Source organism: Gordionus sp. m RMFG-2023, chromosome 2, assembly GCF_954871325.1.
Source record: "Gordionus sp. m RMFG-2023 chromosome 2, tfGorSpeb1-WG-v2, whole genome shotgun sequence".
NCBI classification, from domain to species: domain Eukaryota; kingdom Metazoa; phylum Nematomorpha; class Gordioida; order Chordodea; family Parachordodidae; genus Gordionus; species Gordionus sp. m RMFG-2023.
Window position 1 is genome coordinate 16,249,154 of NC_088776.1, and position 23,576 is coordinate 16,272,729.

General features: G+C 27.6%; 1 protein-coding gene across 1 annotated transcript; it reads left to right on the forward strand.

The window, feature by feature from the left end:
* Positions 1-3,488: 3,488 nt before the first annotated feature.
* Positions 3,489-20,734, forward strand: LOC135924118 (uncharacterized). Its single transcript, XM_065459164.1, has 10 exons — positions 3,489-3,571; positions 4,574-4,670; positions 5,420-5,483; positions 6,934-7,087; positions 7,574-7,644; positions 18,152-18,247; positions 18,390-18,649; positions 19,961-20,070; positions 20,321-20,411; positions 20,657-20,734. The coding sequence occupies exons 1-10, from the start codon at positions 3,489-3,491 to the stop codon at positions 20,702-20,704; spliced, it is 1,074 nt and encodes a 357-aa protein (XP_065315236.1). The 3' UTR covers positions 20,705-20,734.
* The last annotated feature ends 2,842 nt before the right edge of the window (positions 20,735-23,576 follow it).

A 23,576-nucleotide genomic window follows, 5' to 3' on the forward strand; every position in this document is an offset into this window, starting at 1 on the left:
TACCCTTTACGTAAACCTAAATATCCTCTTTTTTAGGCTATTTAGAGAAAGTTATATAGCCAGCAAAGGTTATCATTTAGAGATAAGAAGAACCGAGAGACGGTCTTGAAGCTTAGAATTTTCACCAATTTTGTTAAAATTCTAAGTGTTTTTTTTGTTTTAAGTGCATTTGCTTAAAATTATTTAAAATATTTATTAATTATCATCACTCTAAGTCATGAGGAGGGTAAATACCAGTGCAGATGCGCCATTTTCACAGCCAGGCTTAGGTCCCTGATTTTTTAAAATATAATATATTTACTTTTAATTTTTATAGATAATAATGGCGATTTAAAATATTCGGCCCGGCCTGGGTATTTTTTTTAGGCCCGGTCCTTGTACATAAGCTGGGCCTGCAGGCCTCTGATAATTTTTTAAATTTATCTCGATAAAGGTATTAAATGTAAGCTAACGAAACGATTTTCTAAGTGCTATTATAATTAATTATCCCCATTGGTTCGGTGGAGGGGTAGGGGTAAAAAATTTTCTAGCAAGAGTATAATGAAAGTTAATATAAAAAAGTAATTGGTATATTCTTGGTCAAGATGGGAGGAGATTAAAACCTCAAAAAATATCTCAATAAGAGTATTAAATCAAAGCTAATAAAAATATTTAATGAATACATCTCTTTAACTTCACATTAAGTTTTAAGGTTGTGGGGTGGGTTAAAATATATATAACATAATATTTTGACTTAAGCATCATATGAAATAAAATGATCTGTTCAGCATTTTATTTTTAAGTCTTGAAAAGGGGATAAAAATTCTAACAATATCTCAACATGTTTCTTAAGATTAGTTTTGTTAAACGCTCGATTTTTAAAAATGGCTAACTCAATAATTTAGCTGAAATATATTACGCAAACCTGGGGATTTTGCTCAGTAAAAATATAAAATCAAAAAAATTATAAAAGTTTCCTTTCTTTTTCTTTCTTCTATTATTACATTTTCGATTTTAACTAAAATTTAAATACCATCAATAATTATTTTATATAATTGTCATTTAATTTACTTACAATTTAAACATTTCAATTATCCTTACAAATTTTATATTCAAATTAACTGTTTTTTTAAATTATAATTAACTTTTCTTTTTCAATACACGTATTCGTCACATACGTAAAGTCTTTAATGGAAGCCAAAGCGCGTAAATTAACAGCTATGAACAACGAATTATCAACTTCGATGAGCGAATTACGAACCAAGGAAACTATTTCCACTACTTTGATCAAAGATTTGAAGTTGGAGATCGACAAACATCTTGAAGCAATATCAGAGCTGTACAGACGTTTGCAACGGCAAGAATTGGATTTCAAAGAGAGTATAAATTAAATATATATTATTTTTATTTTTTTTTACATTTTGAAGTCGAAGGTATAAAATTATGATTGACATTTTTAGGGGAGGTATAAAATAAAATCAATATTTATTAGAAACCCAAGAGTATGCATTGGAAGTTTCTGATCTTTTGGATAAAATAAATAATTACGAGTCAGAATTAGCCGATAAGAAAGAAATGATTGTGGGAAATGAAAGTGCATTAGACTTGTTGTTGGTGGAAATTCAAAATTTGATGGCCACAAATGTAAATTTTATTTATTTTAAAAAATCAAATATTATAACTTGTATTTTAACATTATTTTTCAATTATATCTGATAGATTTGGTATCTTTCCTTCTAATAAATTACTATGTGAGTTTCATTTTGATCAGGCTAGTGGTCAATATATAAAATGTTTTTAATATGATTTTGGCAGAGATGCCATATCAACCTGAAGGGGTTTTACTTTTTTTTAGTTAATAAGAATTAGTTTCATATTAAATATTTAAACCTAATTTATGGGGGAAAACACAGGAAGAAATGGGAAACCGTCTGCAGGTAAAAGATCAAGAAGAAATGGCATATTTAGCCAAATTAGAAGAATTGAAAGATAAAGAAATGCTCCAACTCGGAGAAATAAACACCCTGAAAAACGATATATCGATACTGAGTACAGACAAGGGAAAATATCATCAAGAAATGGAAAACAATCAATCTCATTTTCAAGGTATATTAACAAATTGCCTATTTTTTCCATGATGTTAACAACAGCGCTCTGGGCTTCACCTAATGAAAAAATTTTGGGCCCCCATATAAGGTAGGAGAGATGGCCTAAGTAAATGAATAATAATTCTTACAAATTTTGCAGAAGTGTTTAGCGTTGTTTTTTTTCTATAAACACATCATGAAGTAGTATTTTAATTTACCTGTTACCATTAAAATACACTATTTGAAATTAAACTAAAGCTAAGCGTTCCACGATTTTCTCACCGATCCGTCCTATATTTCCCGGTATTACTATAAAACCTATCTGGTATTTATAATGAATTTTATTTTCCATCTATCTTTGAACCAAGGTCATAAATATATCACTATGTTATAATAAAAAAATAATAATTTTCACGATTGATTAAGTGTATCTTGTTTTTTTATTCTCCAAAAGTTAATCATATTTAAAATATGGGCAATGTTTATAACTAAATGCATTATTGTTAAACGGCTCGATTTAACCTATTTTTAAAAAATGCTAGATTAAGAGCTATATTACCTAAACCTCAAAATTTTACCAATAGATATTTAACTATTTCTGTCATCTGTAAGCAAAAGTTTCAAACTTAGATAACTTTATTTGGGCTAAAATCTTGAGTTCCTTTTAGTAATATCAGAGACCTGCAGGCCCGGGTACATGGGCCAGGCCATATTTTAATTTTTTTTTAAAAATATCCAGGCCAGGCCGTATATTTTACAACCAAATATTTGAAATCGCCATTATTAGCTATAAGAAACAAAAATAAATAAAATATATTTTAAAAAAATCCGGGCCAGGCCAAAAATAATTTTTGAAAAAAAATATTATAAAATGATATATACAATCAGGAACACTAGCCTTACAATCTCAGGGGGTTCAAAAATTATTTTCAAAATTACCTTCTTAGTCAACATTATTTAAAATTATCTTTTTTTAGTGATATAAAAAAAATTTCAAAATTTTGAGATAGCTCGAGCCCCTGCGCTCCTTCCCCCTAGTGACGCCTACTGTATATAATCATAAAAATAATTATAAAACAATTAAAATATCATAGGTTTTTTGAAAAATTTTGGCCCGATCCATATTTTTTAAAAATTCTAAATATTGGATCCGATCCTATATTCAATCGCCACATCCCTAAATAAAATGGAAGCGCTTCAATTTGTAAGCACTATACGGTCATCTTTTATTTTCTTTTCATCAAATATTAATAATAGCTTCAATTATTTTAACGATTATTTTAAATTCAAGGTCCCTAAAAGGCATAAGGACCCGGATAATAAGTCACTAACTGCTGATGTTATTGTTACCCCACTATATTTTTTATATATAAACTTTCATCAATTCTATGATTTTGAATGATTTATATACCTACAGATACTATGCAATCATTAGAAGCACAAATGCTCTTACATAAAACGGATGCTGATTCTAAAGCAATAGAACGAGAAAATGAAATTAATAGGTATTTAAATCTGTATATATTATATCTGTTGATCTTTTATCGAGAAATATAATAAATTATTTTAACGGCATCTCATTTTCACTAAAAACCATAAATATGAGGTATTTTTTTACTGATCAAACCATTTAAAATTGATTTTTAAAAAGTTTTTTAACACAAAGTTGCGACTGGCATCCCTAAACTAGGCCTACAAAAATATAAATTGAATTAAATGATGGCACTATTCTTGATTCGAAATTATTCTTATTCGTATACAAATTAAATAATACTTTATTCCTATTTTTATGGATAATAAAACTTATTCAATTTGATTCGTCGAATATTCAATTCAAAAATTTGAATTTATAAAAGAAAAAAAAAGTATTATTATATATGGAAAGAAAGTTTTACAAGAAACATATTGAATACTTACTATTTGCCAATAATTTTGAATACGAATAATTCGATAGATACAAATAATTTTTTGTATTATTCAATTTGAATTTTCTAATCGAACAAATGGAGCGAACCGTTAAAAAAATGAACCTTTATAATTTTGAACCTTCAGACCAAATTGTTAAAAGGAGCTAACAGGACATATATAATTCTAAATCGATTTAATCCGTTTTGTTTTACATATAAATTATAATTTAAGGCCATATTTATTATACGAAAAGTTTTTTATATTTAACTCATTCTTTGGCTTATTCATTTTTCTAGTCATACTGAATACCTTTTTTTTGGAATCGTGAAGATATAGAATTTTACCTTTTTCTGTTAATATATATATTAGAAAATTTTCTAAATCTGAAAACCCTTTATATTATTTCTGAAACCGTAACCGAACCTGAATCTTGTTTATTTTTTGCCCCGGAATTGAAACCTCTATAGATAACAGTTGATTCAGGGTTTTAACCTAACCTAAACCAACTGACACGATATCTGCCTATACACAATACCGTTATCAAAAAATAATAAATCAGTATTGATACATCTGATAACGATTTTTAAATTATCATCAAGATTGCATGAAGAGTTGATTAATGCAGATAATAGGGCTCTATGCAATCGCCAGGAGATGGAGCGAGAAATCGAAGTCCTCAAAATGGAGAATAGCAAAGTTGAATTATATTAATATAATATTTAAAAATTGAATACGCTAAATCTAATTTCTGCATTTCCTTCCACATTTTAAGCAGCACCCCCCCTTATTCCCCACTAATATTCAGTCAATTTATATAATTATCTTAAAAATATTTCCGGCAATATGCTTTAAAGGTCAGCAATGGACCCGTTTAGCCGTTTATTCTCCGAGCGGGCATGGGCTGCTTTTGAATATTTTTATAATTGGGCGGGTGTCTGGCAGGTTAAAAAATATTTTTAAAACAATGAGCATGTGAATTTAAATATTTGGGCGAAATGAGCAGAACAAACTTCTATTTATTAAAAATCGTTTTTTTATATCCCTCAGCACTTGTATTTAGGAAGTTTTATAGGATATTATCTTATATTCAAATCACATAGCCTCGAGTATTGACTGGAAAGAAAATCAGGCAATACATATACTTAGCCAATGTGTATTAACTGAAATAACCAGGCTATTAGAGTTCTGTAATATCCGGGATTTAACCAACAAGCCTGCCCAAGTTTCTTTTTATGGCCATGATCTAATTTGAATTTTATATTGGGCGTGTTGTGTTAAAAAAATGAGTCTCAGGCATGATTTTTTTTATTCCCAGCGAGACACGTTATGAATAAGAAATTAGGCCCTCGCTCATCTCTAATAACACCTAATATTTTAAATTATGTAATAAACTATTTATTGACAAAATTGCATAACTTTTCTAATCATATTTTTTTATACTTTAGCTTTCAAGTCAAATACTCAAATTGCAGCTGCAAGACCAGGATCGCAAAATAGTTGATATTAGAGGTAATATGCATTTTAATATTTATTTTTTCAGTAGCAAAATTTATCATGTTCTTGATTTATTTCATTAACCAGTGAACTGTATTCAGCCTGAAACCTGCCACAAAATGTATATTTTAAAGGTGCGGGTCGGGCTTCAAAATAAAATTATATAACGTTTCTTCTAGTCTGGGACTATTACTTGTATTGATTTCTCAGCTAAATCAAGCAATTTACAATTTGCCCGGATCCAGACCGAAACCTTAAAAAAACAAATAATCTGACTTTCAAAATACAATTTTCACGTCTATAGTCACTAACACCTTTCCAATTGACTAAACACCTCGAAAAAAAATAATTTTAACACCCGAAATCCAAATGAGGGGATCTTTAGAGATATGTCTATCTAAATTCCTAGGTATCCACTCTTACCTTGGATAACTCCACAAATTTTACAAATTACAAATAAAAATTATTTAAAAATCAGCGTGGGCTAAATAAGGATTTTTTTGAAACTTTCGCCGGGATTTAAAATAAATAATACTCCAAGATGTTTATTACAATTAGAGGTGCACTGATACCACTTTCTGGAGATAAGGCCTATATTATATTGATAATGGCTGATTACTGATCCGACATCGTTAATATTCGTTATATACAATTTTTTTGTACAAAGTCATTTAAAGTATGCTATTATCGAATTTTAAATAACCTATTATTTTAGGCCTATTTATGCAGTTATATTCATCAATATATAAATATTGATAAATCATTTATTTATTTAGTTAAAATCATTTTAATCTTTATTTTACAAAAGTCTTTATCATGCAGAAAGTTGTATCCCTCTATTCATGATCAATGTAAATCGTTATTTTTTTAAAAATTATTTTAAGCATAAACATCATTAATAGATTATTTATTTTATTTTTTAGCATATTTTAAATTATTTAGTTCATTTTTAAAAAATTTATTACCTCGATTATAAAATAAGGTTCTTAACTTATGTTCCTCAATAAAATTAAATATCAATGCTGTATAATTTTAAGATTAAGACGCCATTTAGATAGGAAAATTTAATATCGGCCAATAACCATTATTCAAGAAGAGAGGAATAATCAGTCTATTTCAATAAAAATTTGGGACATCCCTAATTATAATGATTATTTTGAAACATTAGAAAGAGTTATAAAATTTCCAATCATTACACGTATTCCCAGAGTATAGTTTTGCACCAAATTGTTTAGTTTTACTTCAATTATTTATTCTGATTTTAAAGGTATATTTGGATTATATTTAAATTATTTGACATTACCTTGATTGACTAGTGCCTCTCGCTTTTATTATTATGGCCTGCTCAGATATTAATTATCTTTTCCGTGCTTGTATTTAGGCTTACTTTTCCCCTTCCGCTATGACACCACTTAAGTGTACATTGTCATATTGACGTTTTAGATGAAATATCTTGTTTTTTTAGATCCAAAAGCGAGCGATAAAACTCCACAGACCACTTTACCAAAGTTAGATATCCAGCCCAAAGCCAGTGAAAATAATATGTTGAGCAATAACAAGATACCGATTAAATTTTTCATCGAAAATACTCCAATCGATACTAAGCGACAAAAAATCGAGTATATATATTCCACTTATAACGTATATTTTCCCCATTTTTTGATAAGAAATATCCCACTTCAAGTTTTCGACTATGTCTGTTATATATATACCCCATTCGCCCATATAAGAAATAAATGGAAAGAAAAGAAAAAACTTTCTCTGCTGAGATTTGAACCAGGGTAAGAAACATCGGGAAACTTAAGATATATTAACCTAGCCTCTTACCAGTAGGATGCTTTTAAATTTTCATAAAAAATCGAATATTTATTTTAAAAATCTCGCTATAGCGTAATGTAATATTATTCATTATAACAGAGAAAAACTCTTTTATATCCCATGAATTTATTGTCTTTCTGATAAATTGCTTCCAATAATTCCACTAAATCCAAAAATAAGGAGATTAGGGTGGGAAGGCAGCCGGATTAAGAAATTCACCAATTTAAAATTCTTATTAATTTAGCTTATTTACAAATTGTTTTTCAAAATAATAATTTATATTTTAGGTATAAAAATCGCAGCATCAAACTGGATAAGGAGTTACAGCCAAAATTCCTATCCTCCTGTTATTCCACAAGTAAATTTGTAAAGTTTTAAGGCTGTATCATAGGTGTTCTTATTCAAAATAACAATTAATATAAAAAAATCACACGAATGCATAGGCAGGATTTACATTAAAGTTCTGCAGTGAGCGGGCTATTAACCAACACCAACTCACCCATTTTTTCTAGAAAAAAATTCCCACGCACTAATTTTTTTTTATTCTGCCCACCCAATTTTTAAATTTTTTAGTCAAGCCGTTGCAAACCTCCAGTTCACACTCCATAATATATGCCTTTTTACGTTTTCAGATTTATAGCAATCAGAGACCTGCAGAAGTACTATTTGTATGGCCCGGCCTGGATTTAAAAAATAAAAATTTCGGCCTGGCCCAGATTATTTATATGGCTCGGCCCTTAAAAAAATTTTTTAGGCCCAACTTGGGTACATTTAAAAAAATTGAAATACGTGCAGGTCTTAGCAATATTCGTTTCATTTAAATGTGTTTCAATTAGTGTTGTAAACGAACGCGTTCGTGAACTAAGTTAGTTTTTTTGAAAAAAATGATGAACGGCGTGTTCCTTTTATTTTTGACGAACTTTGAACGTGAACGCGTTCCCTTTTTATGACGAACGTGTTCGAATTTAACGTTCGCTCAATTTTAAAAATACTTTTTATTTTTATATATTTGAAAAATTTAATATTTTCGAATTTTAAATGTATTATTTATATTTTTTAATAGGCTGCGTATTTCCTTTTCACATTTCAATTTTTTTAACACATAGTTTATTAATTTGAATATTATTGTTTATATTTTAATTAAATAGATTAGCATAAGCATGGATATTATTATTCAATCCATCATCTGATTCTGAAAATTCAAAATCAGATGAATTATCAACCATGGCCAAATATGATAAATGTTTTACAGTAACATCCTATAATGAAGGAACTAATTCAATGCTTATCAAGTGTAAAATGTGCCAAAAAGTATTATATTGTCACAGGTTCCAATTTAAAACGACATTTGATTGTAATATTAATTATTTTATATAATATAATATAACAAAGTAAAATCAGAAGAAAAAATTCATTTGGGATATTTGACCCTAACAATAACGATAGTTATTTTAAAATTAAAAATAATTAGTGGCCTCTAATATGGTCAACCATTAATAGACGCCGTATTAAATGGGATTAATAAAAGGTATTAAACCTATCACTCTCAATTAATTACATATATATTTTTTTAAAGATTTGAACATATATATGAAGATCAATATGTTCTTTCTGCAATTATACATCCAGTATTCAAGCTTCAATGGCCATGGATAGAACTTCCACAGAACGAACCTATTAAAAATAAACTTATAGCGTTATTTTAAAAAAATGCTTTGAAAACCCTAGAAATGATAATGCAAGAATTGTTAATTTCGAGATATCATTTTTTTTGTCGAGGAAGTAGAGAATGGATTGGAGGAGGATAACTTATCTCAATTCTTTGTTGCAAATAACAAAACAATAAATGTTTTTAATAAATTCCCCACGTTAAAAGAGTTATTTATTAAGAATAATACCGCTTCACCTCATCTACCCTTGAGCGCGTTTTTAGTATAGCTAATGCCGTATTAACTGCCAAGCGTTCTTGTCTATTAGATGAAAATTTTGAAAAATATTGTTATTAAAATTTAATGAGAAAAATTTTTTATAAATAAAAATATCTTTTTATATGATATATTAGCTTGATTTATAATTATATTATCAAAATAAAATTATATCATTTTTTAACATGGCTAATATTGTGTTAATAAATATAAAACATTTATTTATATTAGAAAATTAAAAAAAAAATTTATCATAATTTGAACGGTTCATGAACGTGAACGCGTTCCTTTTTTTTGAACGTGAACGCGTTCGATTTTTTTAGAAATGTTTACACCACTAGTTTCAATACAAAACATACGCATCATTATGGCTTTCCGTGTAAATAAGTTATATGAAAACTTTTTTAAAATAAACCAGAGTTTCATTTACTTATAAAAAATTTTATATGGGGAATCAAAATGGTGTATCACCATCTGATTTGTATTTAAACCCGTTTCAAAATGCATTTTAATGAATGAATCTTTGGCCGGTAATTATTATGAGTCATTGATTAGAACTTATAACATGATTTTTTTTCATTTGGGCCAGATTTAGACTTCAGGAATATCTTTCATATACCCCCCCCTTGCCACGCTTATAATCTTTTCCTTGGGAAATTTTTTTTGTACTCATATCCATTTTAAAAATAACGAAGTTGGAATCAGATCGGACAAGGATCCTTGATATAAATAAAATATTTGTCTCTTGCAATGCAATATATTTATAAAATGATATAATTCGTTCATTATTCAAATATGATCGATGAAATGATCTCAAATTGTTTATTATCAATAATTATAATAAAATGTAAAACTACATGGTATCAATTATATCTTCTCGAAGAAAAATTAAAATATTTGTTTTAATCATATTGGAGTTTCTAATTCGTCTATATTACGAATCCCTACGTTTTATTCGGAATATTTTTTTTATAATTTGGCTAGTCATTTTAATAGATATATTTTTTATATTAACATAGATCAAATCTTAAGCTTCCAAAAAATTTAATTTAACTTTAAGGATAATTTTTTTTCGAACGGGAAATGAGAATATGAGGAGTAAATAATGTCTTTTCAGCTGATTTATAAAAAAAAGCTAATATTATTTACGAGATTGAACAATTAAGAATTTTATTTCCAATTGATTACTTTCTTGGAATCATTAAACAATAGATATAAATGAATCTTTAAAATCTGATCGATTTTATTATTTTCTTTAAAATGTCAATATTGGCATCAATCCACTCTTTTCTACAAAATGTCAATAAATTTTTAAGCGATAACGCTTAATATTTCTTTTTGATTGACAATAAAATCATTAATTATATAAAAATTTTATATTAGTAAAATTATCTATACGCCAGATGTATGTGTTTGCTTTGGAAAAAATTTGTTACTGTAGTTTTATTTTTAGTTGAAAACAAAAGAGTTCAATTTTCTTTCAAACCCATTTATTATTTAGAGATGTTTTATTAATGTTTCTTCGAAGTTTGTGGGTTTGAAATAATTGAATAAGTATTTTTGATTCGCCTTTAATCACAGTTTAACCCAAATTTTAGGATTTTCACGGAAAAGTATTTTTAAAGATTTATCAAGACTGAAATATAGTTTTAAAAAAAGTATCTTTTTAAATCAACAATATTTTATTTAAAAGGATATCTATTTTAACACATTTTTGGATCATGTTCTTAGAAATATATTTTTAATATTAAATTGAAAATTTTTAACTGGATTTTTTAAACTTTTTTATCAACTGGAAAAGATCTCGAATCTCTACCTACGATAAATATAATCAAAATAAATTAAAATCGACTATCTAATATTCAATACGGAAAAGTTTTTTTTATTCCAAATGTTAATTGTGTTCAATTGACATAATTTATTGTAATGTTAATTTAAATTTGTGATCAGTTGAAATAATTTATTTTAATGTTAATTGAGAAATCAAATAATAATAATAATAATATGTATAACAATCAACTGGTATATATAATAAAACATTTCAATAGATATTCAAATTAATACTCAATTAACATTAAAATAAATTATTTCAACTGATCACAAATTTAAATTAACATTACAATAAATTATGTTAATTGAACACAATTAACATTCCCCTCTTCGACAAAGTATCAAGTTGCTGCTCGGTGAGCGCATAAGTCTATGTTTGAGTCGCGTGAGTCCATACGTTTTTGTAGGTTTGATAAAATTGTTGTACGTTATCATTATCATAAGGAATAATTGATCAAATACGGAATAAAATTTTAAATTTGGAAAAAAAGAATTTGGAATAAAAATTTTGGAATATGGAATGATAAATATGTAGAATTTCGTAAGAATGATAAATCAAAAAGATTATTATATAATATTTTGCGATTTGGAATAAAAATTTTGGAATATGGAATGATAAATATGTAGAATTCCGTAAGAATGATAAATCAAAAAAGATTATTATATAATATTTCGCGTTTTTTCAAATTTTGCGTTTTATATATTTTATTTTAATAATTTAAGTTGCGTTTTAATATTTTATTTTAATAATTTAAGTTATAAAATCTTTTAAATAAGAAGGTTTTTGTTTAATTCTTGATGGTCTGAAAGGTATCTTACTATTTTTACTTATGTCTACACTTCCCTCTTTACAAGAATTCTTAGAGTCACTTTCATAATATTTAAATCTATTATAACATTCCCTTTTTCGTAACTGGTCTATATGTCTCCTTACTACACCTTTATCCGTATTAACTTGGAACATGGTGTCACTCTTTGTGCGTGATGTTGCCTTTGCACCACGTGTCATCACTCTGTTTCTTGTACCAAACGAAGTCTCCTATATTAAAGGTTCGATTTCTCGGTAGCGATATGTTGACTTTATCAATTTTATCCTCCAATGGTTTCAATAAGTCTCACTTTATTCTAATATCGCGGTTAAACACTCCTTTGGATGGTATGACACCTGTAGTATCATTCGGTGTGTTTCTGTAGTTAAACAAGAATCTGTCCAGTGCATCTAAGTCAATTTTTATGTTTCTTTTCATGTGAGCTTTGAATGTTCTCACCATACGTTCAAATTTAAAATTCAAAAAATAACTTGTTTCCTTCATGGTGCCCCGGCACGTTTTTGTAAAAATAAAATAATATATATAAAATTTGCCTTAAATTAAAAAAAGTAAAAATTAAATTAAATTCGAAGGACATGACTTGTTTTTTTTTAAAAAAAATATATAGTCAAATATTATTCTGATATATACATATACAAAAGGTAAAAAAAAAAATTTTTTTTTAATGTTTGAATTTAAGGCGATTAATTTGCCGAACACTATTTTCATCGCACATATGCTCGTGATATTGTGGTTGTGATGCTTCGCAATTATATGTTAATGGATGGGAGACCGCATATTATTCAAGATAAGAACTTTATGTTCATAGATTGCGTGATCACAAAATGTTAAAACGTTCAATTTTACGCCAATTTATATTTTGATACGCTTATTATGCTACAAATTATAGTATATAAATTGAATACGAATTACACATTTTTTCATGTTATAGTATTTTCTGATCTATTTTGATAATTTAAATATAAAGACATAATATTATCTGATTTTCTTTTATAACTTAAAATTAGAGATTTAGAATAATCTAATTTTCTTTAAAAATTTAAATTTAAAGAATTATCCAATTTCCTTTGACGACTTAAATTCAATGAGATTGATTTATCTAATTTCCTTTGACGACTCAAAATTAAAGCATAGGATTTTTTTGTTCGATATGAAATTCATAACTTAAAACATATAGTATTTTCTTAAAGTAAAATTTTTATTATGGACAATAAACTTAATGCTAATTATGGACAATAAACTTACTGCTATATGCGATCCGTAAGAGATGACGGACACATACCTTGATATGGTTGAGACATACTTTGAGGATTACATTGCGTCTGATGCATCTAAGGCTAGGACCTTATTAGGTAACTTATCAATTGACATTTATGACAAAATTACATCCGTGTGTTCAAAGGCACAATTAAAAGATTATAAGGTTGTTTTTAATAAACTCAAGTTATTAATTCCGAGGGAAGATATAAATTTAAGTATAAAAAATTTTAACTTAGCGGTACAACGTGACGACGAGTCTTTTTATACATTTTTCTATAGAATACATAAATTACATAAGTGCAATTTCCTAGATGACAGTAGAATTAAGTAGAAATTGATAACGTCTACTTTAAACGATCATATCAGAAGGAAGTTGAATAAGCATAAGGACTGGACTGTAGATGAGATGATGAAATTAGGAGTTGAGTTAGATGGTAGCAATATTAAACCAGACGCTACCGATACAAACAATGATAAAAAATTGGATAAAAATAAAAAAATTTCTAATTCAAATATTAAAAAAATACCATGCAAAAGTACTTTTAGTAATAATGAGAATAATTCAAATATTAAAAAAATACCATGCAAAAGTACTTTTAGTAATAATGAGAATAATTCTAATGATATTGAACGTAATAATTTTAGAGAAAATAATTTTAATTGTAATGGACGTAACACTCGTAGGGAAAATTTTGATTTTAAGAAAAGGAATTATAATGATTTTAGGCCTAATGATGATGCTAGCCGAAACTATCAAAACAATAATTTTCGAGACAGTGAGGGTAACTCTAGAAATTTTCGTAATAACCAATCTTCGAACAACAGTTCAAACTATAACAGAAGAAACTCCATGTGGCACAATAACAATAATGCAAACAATTATGATAGAAACAATGCCTGGCAAAACAACAACAATTCAAACTATAACGGAAGAAACTCCAGGTGGCACGATAATAGCAATTCAAACAATTATGGTAGAAATAATGCCTGGCAAAACAATAATAACTTTGGGAGAAACATCTCCTGGTCTTACAACAACCAAAGAAATCAGAATCAATATGATGATCGAAATGGTAACCGATATGAATCCTACAATTATAACAATAATAGTGATGGAGGAAACAATCCATGGAAAAACTATAATCTAAGAAAACAAATACAATATCATGATCAGAGCCAAAGTAATAGCAACAATTGCAATATGAACATTGAAGAGATTGTGGAAAATAAAAATGACGTTATACAAAATAATAATGATAGTGATTTTAATGTCAACAATTTAACCGAGCATAAACTTAATGACAATGCATTTATGACTTCTTTAAAAGTAAACGAAGTTACCGTTACTATGCAAGTCGATACTGGATCTAAATTTACGATTATACCTCATGAAATGGCTAAACAAATAGGTATTAAAGATCTTAAAAAGTCCACTCTACAACTCTCAGCTTATGATGGAAACTTAATTGAAATTATCGGCGTAACTCAAGTTAAAGTAAGCTACGATGGTATCGCCAAACACTTGCAAGCAGTGATCGTAAAGTCTAATAAAAATGCATTATTAGGACGAATGTGGATCAATGCCTTTAGTAATATTTTGAACAAGTTTATAGCAAACATCGATATCAATTATGAAGATGGAATAAATAAATTAATAAAAGATTGTGAATTTAAACTGACTACCAAACCAATCAACAAAGTTAACGTCAAGATACATTTACGAAATGATGCCAAACCTAAGATAATACCACCAAGGCGTATACCTTATTCAAAAATAGATGCTGTAACTAAACAACTTATGAGATGGATAGACGAGGGAGTCATTGAGCCGGTGACGGATGTTCGATGGGCAAGTCCTATAACCGCTGTCTACAAAGAAATTGGGAGCGTTAGGGTTTGTGCCGATTTCAAAGACACTGTTAATCCTGCTCTTAAAGATTTCAGATACCCACTTCCAAGAATAAACGATCTTATAGCTAAGCTCAAGGAGGGGAAGAAATTCAGCAAGATCGATTTCAAAGTCGCGTTCTTACAAATCGACATAAACTGCAGAAACATATTAACCATATCAACGCACAGGGGATACTACAGGTTTACTAGACTTCCTTTTGGGTTAAAGACTTCTGCAGTTTTTCAACAGATTATGGATCAAATTTTCGGTGACATGAAAGATGTCATCTTTTATATTGATGACCTATTAATAACGGGAAATAGTGACGAAGCTCATTTCAACAACATAAAAAGAGTTTTTGAAAGAATATTATCTTATGGCTTAGTGCCTAATTTTGCAAAAAGCTTATTCTTCAAAAAAAGTTTGAGGTTCTTAGGACACGATATCGACGCCAATGGAATCCACGCCAACCATGACAAGATCGAGGCGATCGTTCGAATGCCGGAACCAAAATCAGCTGCTGAATTGTCAACGTTTCTGGGTATGGCGGGCTACTACAGAAAATTTTTGAACAACTTTGCTGAAATAGCTGATCCTTTATACAAGATTGTCAATAAGGAAAAATGGGAGTGGAATTTAGAACACTCAAAAGTTTTGATGATCTTAAGACGTTGATTAGTCTTCCTCCAGCTTTGACGTACTTTAATCCTGAATTACCTATCGGAATTGCGACTGATGCATCTAAAAGAAGTTTAGGAGCTGTTTTGTTTCACACCGAAAAAGATGGCAAAAAAACCAATAGCTTTTGCGTCGAGAACTTTAGCAAAGTCCGAGATAAATTATACCAATATTGAGCGTGAAGCTCTGGCCATTATGTTTGCTATCAAGAGATTTCAAGAATACTTGATAGGAACTAAGTTCACTATTGTAACGGACCACAAGCCGTTGATCCATATTTTCACCAAAGGGCTCAAAGATAATAGTACCATGTCCTTAAGATTACAGAAGTGGAATATAATTTTGGGGGGTTACGACTTCAACATCAGATATAAAGCTGGTAAATACAATGTTGTTCCTGATTGCCTCTCAAGATTACCACAAGTAATTGATGATGACGTTATTGATGATATCGCAATTATAAATGACTTTGGCGATATACCTCTTAGTTTTGACCGAATATGTGGTGAAACGTCCAAAGATTTTGAATTATCTCAAGTTATTAATGATATAAGAAATAATGTGCCTATTAAAAACATGAAAATATTGAATATGAAATTAGTATTATTAAAAATTGTCTGTACAAAAGCAACAAAATAATAATTCCAACAAGTCTGAGAAAGAACATATTAAAGGCATTACATGAAGGTCACATGGGAGCAGGTAAAATTAAATCCTCAGCCAAAGATCGCATGTGGTGGTCTGGTATGGTCAACGACATTGATTTGGAAGTTAGAAGTTGCGACGATTGTAATATTTTTCACGACAATCCAAAGAAAATACAAAATCCATGGGTATTGGCGACTAAACCTTTTGAAAGGATTCACGTAGACTTTGCGGGTCCATTTTTTACAAAAAATTGGTTAATAATCGTCGATGCCTATAGTAAATTTCCAATTATAGTTCCTGTAAAAAACATCACGACTGAATTCACGTTGAAAGAAATTTATAAAACTATTTCACTATTTGGCATACCTGAAACCATTGTTACAGATAACGGTACCAACTTTACAAGCAAAGACTTTGAGATATTTTATAGTAACTATGGAATAAAACATGTACTAACATCCGCCTACCATCAGCAATCTAATGGACACGCTGAACATATGGTGAGAACATTCAAAGCTCACATGAAAAGAAACATAAAAATTGACTTATAAACTCTGGACAGATTCTTGTTTAACTACAGAAACACCGAATGATACTACAGGTGTCACACCATCCAAAAGAGTGTTTAACCGCGATATTAGAATAAAGTGAGACTTATTGAAACCATTGGAGGATAAAATTGATAAAGTCAACATATCGCTACCGAGAAATCGAACCTTTAATATAGGAGACTTCGTTTGATACAAGAAACAGAGTGATGACACGTGGTGCAAAGGCAACATCACGCACAAAGAGAGTGACACCATGTTCCAAGTTAATACGGATAAAGGTGTAGTAAGGAGACATATAGACCAGTTACGAAAAAGGGAATGTTATAATAGATTTAAATATTATGAAAGTGACTCTAAGAATTCTTGTAAAGAGGGAAGTGTAGACATAAGTAAAAATAGTAAGATACCTTTCAGACCATCAAGAATTAAACAAAAACCTTCTTATTTAAAAGATTTTATAACTTAAATTATTAAAATAAAATATTAAAACGCAACTTAAATTATTAAAATAAAATATATAAAACGCAAAATTTGAAAAAACGCGAAATATTATATAATAATCTTTTTTGATTTATCATTCTTACGGAATTCTACATATTTATCATTCCATATTCTAAAATTTTTATTCCAAATCGCAAAATATTATATAATAATCTTTTTGATTTAACATTCTTACAGAACTCTACATATTTATCATTCCATGTTCCAAAATTTTTATTCCAAATTCTTTTTTCCAAATTTAAAATTTTATTCCGTATTTGATCAATTATTCCTTATGATAATGATAACGTACAACAATTTTATCAAACCTACGAAAACGTATGGACTCACGCGACTCAAACATAGACTTATGCGCTCACCGAGCAGCAACTTGATACTTTGTCGAAGAGGGGAATGTTAATTGTGTTCAATTAACATAATTTATTGTAATGTTAATTTAAATTTGTGATCAGTTGAAATAATTTATTTTAATGTTAATTGAGTATTAATTTGAATATCTATTGAAATGTTTTATTATATATACTAGTTGATTGTTATACATATTATTATTATTATTATTTGATTTTTTAAAAGAAGAAATAAAATTAATTTAAAACTCAAAAAATAACTTGTTTCCTTCACCAAAAAACACCTAAAACACAACCAAATTTTTTTTTAAAGTTATATTTTATGATTATTGATTTGCAAAATTTATATAATATTTTTTAACAATAATCAAATTTACATGAAATCACCTATTACGCATTTTTAGCAGATGACGAATTTTTTCACTTCGACCCTTTTAGTACCGCATGGAAACCTATTCCTTTGTCTTATGATACAATTCGCGAACAATTCTCCAGTCTTAGTTAATATTTTTATCTTCAGTTTATATTTATCCTTTTTTTTAAAAAAATATTATATATTTTTTATTTGGTTTCTGTAGTAATTCTCCTTTGGAAAGGATTTATTCTCATTATTTATTTATTTTTAAATCCTACCAAATGAAGGTCATAATACCTTCGAACAAAGCAAACATTCTTCCAAAGAAAGCAATAGAAATGTCTCCAAGAAGAATACCATAAGCGAAAAATCTACCATTGATTTAAATGCTTTAAATTTCAAAGGTAATGATTTTGAGTCAAGATCGGAAAGGGATCGAATCATTGAATTGAATAGACGGAATACTCTAGTGAGACCTCATCTTAAAACTACGTATCCAGTCGAGGTTCAATTTCTCGAGGATTCGTCTCTATTTGTGGAAAATCAGGTGCCACTAAATTTTTTCCTTATATCCTAGGGACAGCTATATTCTATATAGCAAATAGTTTTCATATCGACTATAATATTTAATGGTAATATTATAGCGAATAGGGCCCTTTAACATGGGAGGGTGCGTCAGTTAAATTTCAGAAAGTTCCTTCTTAGTTAACATATCTAATCTCTATATTTTATTTTTAGTCATTGGAGAGGAGGGTGCTAAACGTCATCATTGGTTTAAGGGGGGGGGGGTCTAGAAGGATCTGATAGTAAAGACTTAGAACGTGCATATTTTTACCTTTCATCTTTCAATCCACTTTGGCACGTTTCCTGTAAAAATATCATATTTTATTCATTAATCTTTATTTAAATTACACATCATATTAATAAATAATTCTTAAAATATTCTAATCCATCTTTTGGTTTTTCTTCCTTTATATGAAACTGAGTGGGAATCCATCGAATTCATTGACAAAACTTAGATTTTTTTCTCAAAAAACCCTCAAACTATTTACACTTCTATAGATGATTTAATTATTATTATTAAAGAAGGACTTGTCATTTTTTAATAGTTGAGAATCATTATTTTTAAGCTAATAAAATAATGTTAACACTTAGGAAGAGAATGTTTATAGGTTTTCCTTTTCAATTCATTTTTTAGGTTTGTATTTTAATAAAATTGACGCTGTGTTTTTTTTCTTAAGATTAATTATATTTTTTTATTTTATTTCTCAATTATAAAATAGATTATTTACATTTATTTTATATGAAAATGACTAATATAAGTTTATTTTTGAGTTTTTCAAAATTTAGCTAAATTTAAGCCTTGTTTTTGTTCTATTTTCTCCCATTTTTTAGGTTTAAAATTTTTTTGTTTTGTTTCTTTTATATCTCTAATTGTTTATTACTTCACAATTTAAACAAATAAAACATCAATTTTAGAATTATAATTTTGTTTTTCAAATATAAATACGTTAATTTTAAATTTAACAGAATGATTATGATAATGAAAAATTTGTAATAAATGTAATTAAGAATTGATTGTCGTTATAATTAAAAAATTATATATTTTAATTAATTTAGCGCATAAAAATTAATTTTTTTAATGTGAAAACTATAAAATAATGTTTAAAAAATATATCTAAGATACAGATACATGTAATCTTACGCTTTTAGAATATTTTATCAGTTTACTAAATATCGTTCTCGAAATCACTGCCCTCTTTAAAAAGATATGAATTCTAAGTTTTAATAAAAATCTTATAAAATTTATTGATATTCTTATTAGAGTTAAATTCGAAGATTATTTAATATTTTTCAGTCAGATTTATCTTCCTCTCATCATATAAACCTCAATAAAGGCTCAATAGAAAAGAACGCCTATAAAAATAGTTTGAAAGAGAATCAAAACTTAGGACAACGCCTACTAAAGTTGCCATTTTTTTTAAATATATTATTATCATGATGATTTAAATGAAATAAGTATTTCAACGTTTTTATAATATGAAATTTATGCTCGGAGCTATTAAATCTAAACCAACCTATAATTTTCTTGAACGTGCTTAAACCCATTTCGTTTTAAATATGTTACTCGTAGTATTAATTTTTAAATGAGAAAGTTTAATTTCCCCTAGAGTCTACTGGTAAATTATAAATATTGTTATTTTATTATATATTCAAGGAGTACGGCGGTAAAATACTTGACTCCATCCAAATTTATGCCATCTATCCGTAAAACATTTAGGAATAAACATATATTTTCTGCTAGCAAAGTATTATTTTTTAATTGAATTACCAATTTAAAAGCCCATTATACATTCTATTAGATTAGAATAAAATATTTTTTTTCTAATTTTTAATTCAAAAATAATTCAGATTTGATTTTATTTCAGATCTTTTTCATTCTAATAAACCTATATTCTGGTTTTTTATGAGAATAAATTATATTTATACATTTGCTGATATTTTTTTTACTAAAATTATGATATTTAAAATCATTTTAATAATTTATCATTAGAAAACACCTAAGAAATTCATTGAAACAATTCCCCCAAGAAAACGCTAAAACATTCTTATTTCATTTATAAAATTATTTATATGAATTTCTATAATGCATTTATATTTCAATGATATTTTATAATGTATTTGTATCTCAATGATATTTAATAATTTATTTATTAAATTATATTAACGATCTCTAAATTAATAATGTAATGATACTTTTATCATTATTTTTTTTAAAATTATATCAATAAAAAACTGACATGAATTTTATCTTTTAAAGTATAGATAGAACAGGGTAAATTATGTTTCTTACCAAACAAAAATTACCAAAGGTAAACAAAGGATCTTAAAAAATTATGAAGAAAAATATAATTTAAAAATGATTATTAATTTTTTTGCTGCTCTGAGGTGTCCCGTCAGGGGGATTATGATCCAATAACTTCATTAAAATCTAAATGTGTGTTATTAAATAAATTTTAAAAAAATTTTGTTCATAATCCTTTTCCGCTAATCATATTGAAAATCACTTTTTGTCATAGAAATATTGTTTAAAATTTTATAAGCAACATTGCAAATTTAATTTAGCTTATTTTGGATTTAAATTCATGATTATTTTTTTTCTTAGCTGCTTTTTAATACATTAAGTCTTATACATTTAACTTATCTTACTGCTTTTCTAAAAATATTTAAAATACACGTGCACATGGCATATTTGGTGTTTTTTCACAAAATTATATATAAAAAATAGTTTTTTTTAGATACTTAGTTAGGGAAATATTATAAGCTTCGAATTAGATTCGGAACCAGGTGTTGACCCATTTTTTTCTAAGGCGAACCTGAACGTTTTCATGCTACTGGGTATGTATTTAGTAGATATAAAGCTATGGCATGATTTGGACTAAGTAAATTACTATACGATGTCTATATATGCACTATCATTATCGCTATTTTAGTTTTTTCATGAATATAAATTTAGAAAATATAAACTTTCTAGATTTTTTTTATATCTAAAACAATATATGTAATTTATTTGTTTCTGTTGCTTTTTTTTATTATATACAAAATACTTCTAAATTATGAATATTGGTTATGCACAGACATATTTTGTTAGATAAATAATTTTGTTATGTAAATCAATTATTCACTATTTTTACTTTTTTGATATTTCTTAAAATTTTATTATTTCTTATATTTTTAATTTTTATGTCTTATTATTTTATAATTAGGTTGGATCATGGTGATAGAATTATTTATTCATATTTATATATATGTTGATTATTTTTTTAGCAACCTTACATTTATATACAGGATCTTTCAAACTCTAACTTATTAAAGTTCCTTACTGCTTGTCAACAGTTCTTATATTATCTTCTATTTCAATCTATTCTCCATTTGTTACCTCAATCTTGCTCTTTACAATTACTTCAATTTTGCTTGTGAAAGCAAAGTTGGATCAGGTTCTCCTAATTATTCCGTATAATGAAAATAAATGGTTACAGGAGGGGGGGGAGGAGTGGTGTCAAACTCCATTCTAATGCAAAAATTCCAAAAGTAGAAATGTAATTAAAATTTAAAAGACGTATTTTTTTAAAAAAAGAAGAAATTTTAAATTTAATATCTATTATTTAGTAATACAAAATAGGTTTTCTTTTGGTCTTAGAGAAAATGCTTCCTCTTCGGAGGCATTCTAAAATACGACCTTATTTTCCCATATTTAAGGACGATGGACCGCAGGATACAGGCCGGAAGGGTCCGTCGTTCTAACAAACTTTACCATTCTCTAACCACTATGTTTACCAGTCGTCCTTTTTTAAGAAGACATATCATATTTTGAGATTTTCTAAAAATATGTCCCATGTCTATTTTTATTTTCTTATAATTTGTCATCTTTATTAAAAATAAAAAAGGGAAATTTCTTTCCTTAATTAAAAGCAATATTTAAAACAAATATTAAAAATGGATAAATAATCCTAGTAGGTGCAATAAAAAATAATTTATTAAATGTATATAGACGGAATATTTTGGTCTTTGGTTAGAACATCTAGAAGAATAGGAATGTTAAATTAAAAATGTCTAAAGTGGTCAGATATAGATAAATCTATAGATTTTTAAAAAATGAATACATATCTACAATAAAATAATATATTTAAAAGCAAAATGTTTTCATAATTATAAAATTTCATCCCTTCGATTTACACATGATATATAAAATCAGATGACTATTTATAAATATTAAAATAATTTTAAAAAAATATATTTTTACACAAATACATGAATAAACAAAATTAATTTTAAGATAATAATTTAACAGCTGGAAGAAAAATAAAAATTGCGTTATTGGATAGAGATTAATAACTTGTGGGAAGTATGGAAACTCAATAAAGACTGGAAATAAATCATTCACGTTGGGTACGATTAATGGGATAAGCGATGCAGCCAATGCCCATTCTTCAAGCGAAACTATTGGGGACTTTAAAAAGATTGACAACACTATACGAACAAGAGTATTTGAAGGAAGATAGATTAATATATTGGTGCTTGTTAAAACATGGAATTCTATAGCATTTGGAGGTAAAATCAAAGGGGATAGCTAAATCAAAGACCCGGTATTGGTTCTATCAACACATGCGCGACTGATGTTACTGTGCAACGGCGATCTGCGACCACATGCGGACATAAATGAGGCGATTTGCGGAGATATCACCTGAATGCAAACCTTCGTACCTTGAAAGGAGCAATAATTATGGAAGTCTAAAGGAGTAAGTAACAGTATCAGGAGATTAATGTGTAGATAATAGCAACTAAGGGATGGAAAAACATAATGGATATTTGGAGAAACATATGGGAAAATAAATTAATGTTATATTATAGGCGGGAGTATTTTCGTTACTTGAAGTGGAGATGTGTTATATTATTTTCTTAAAATTCATTTT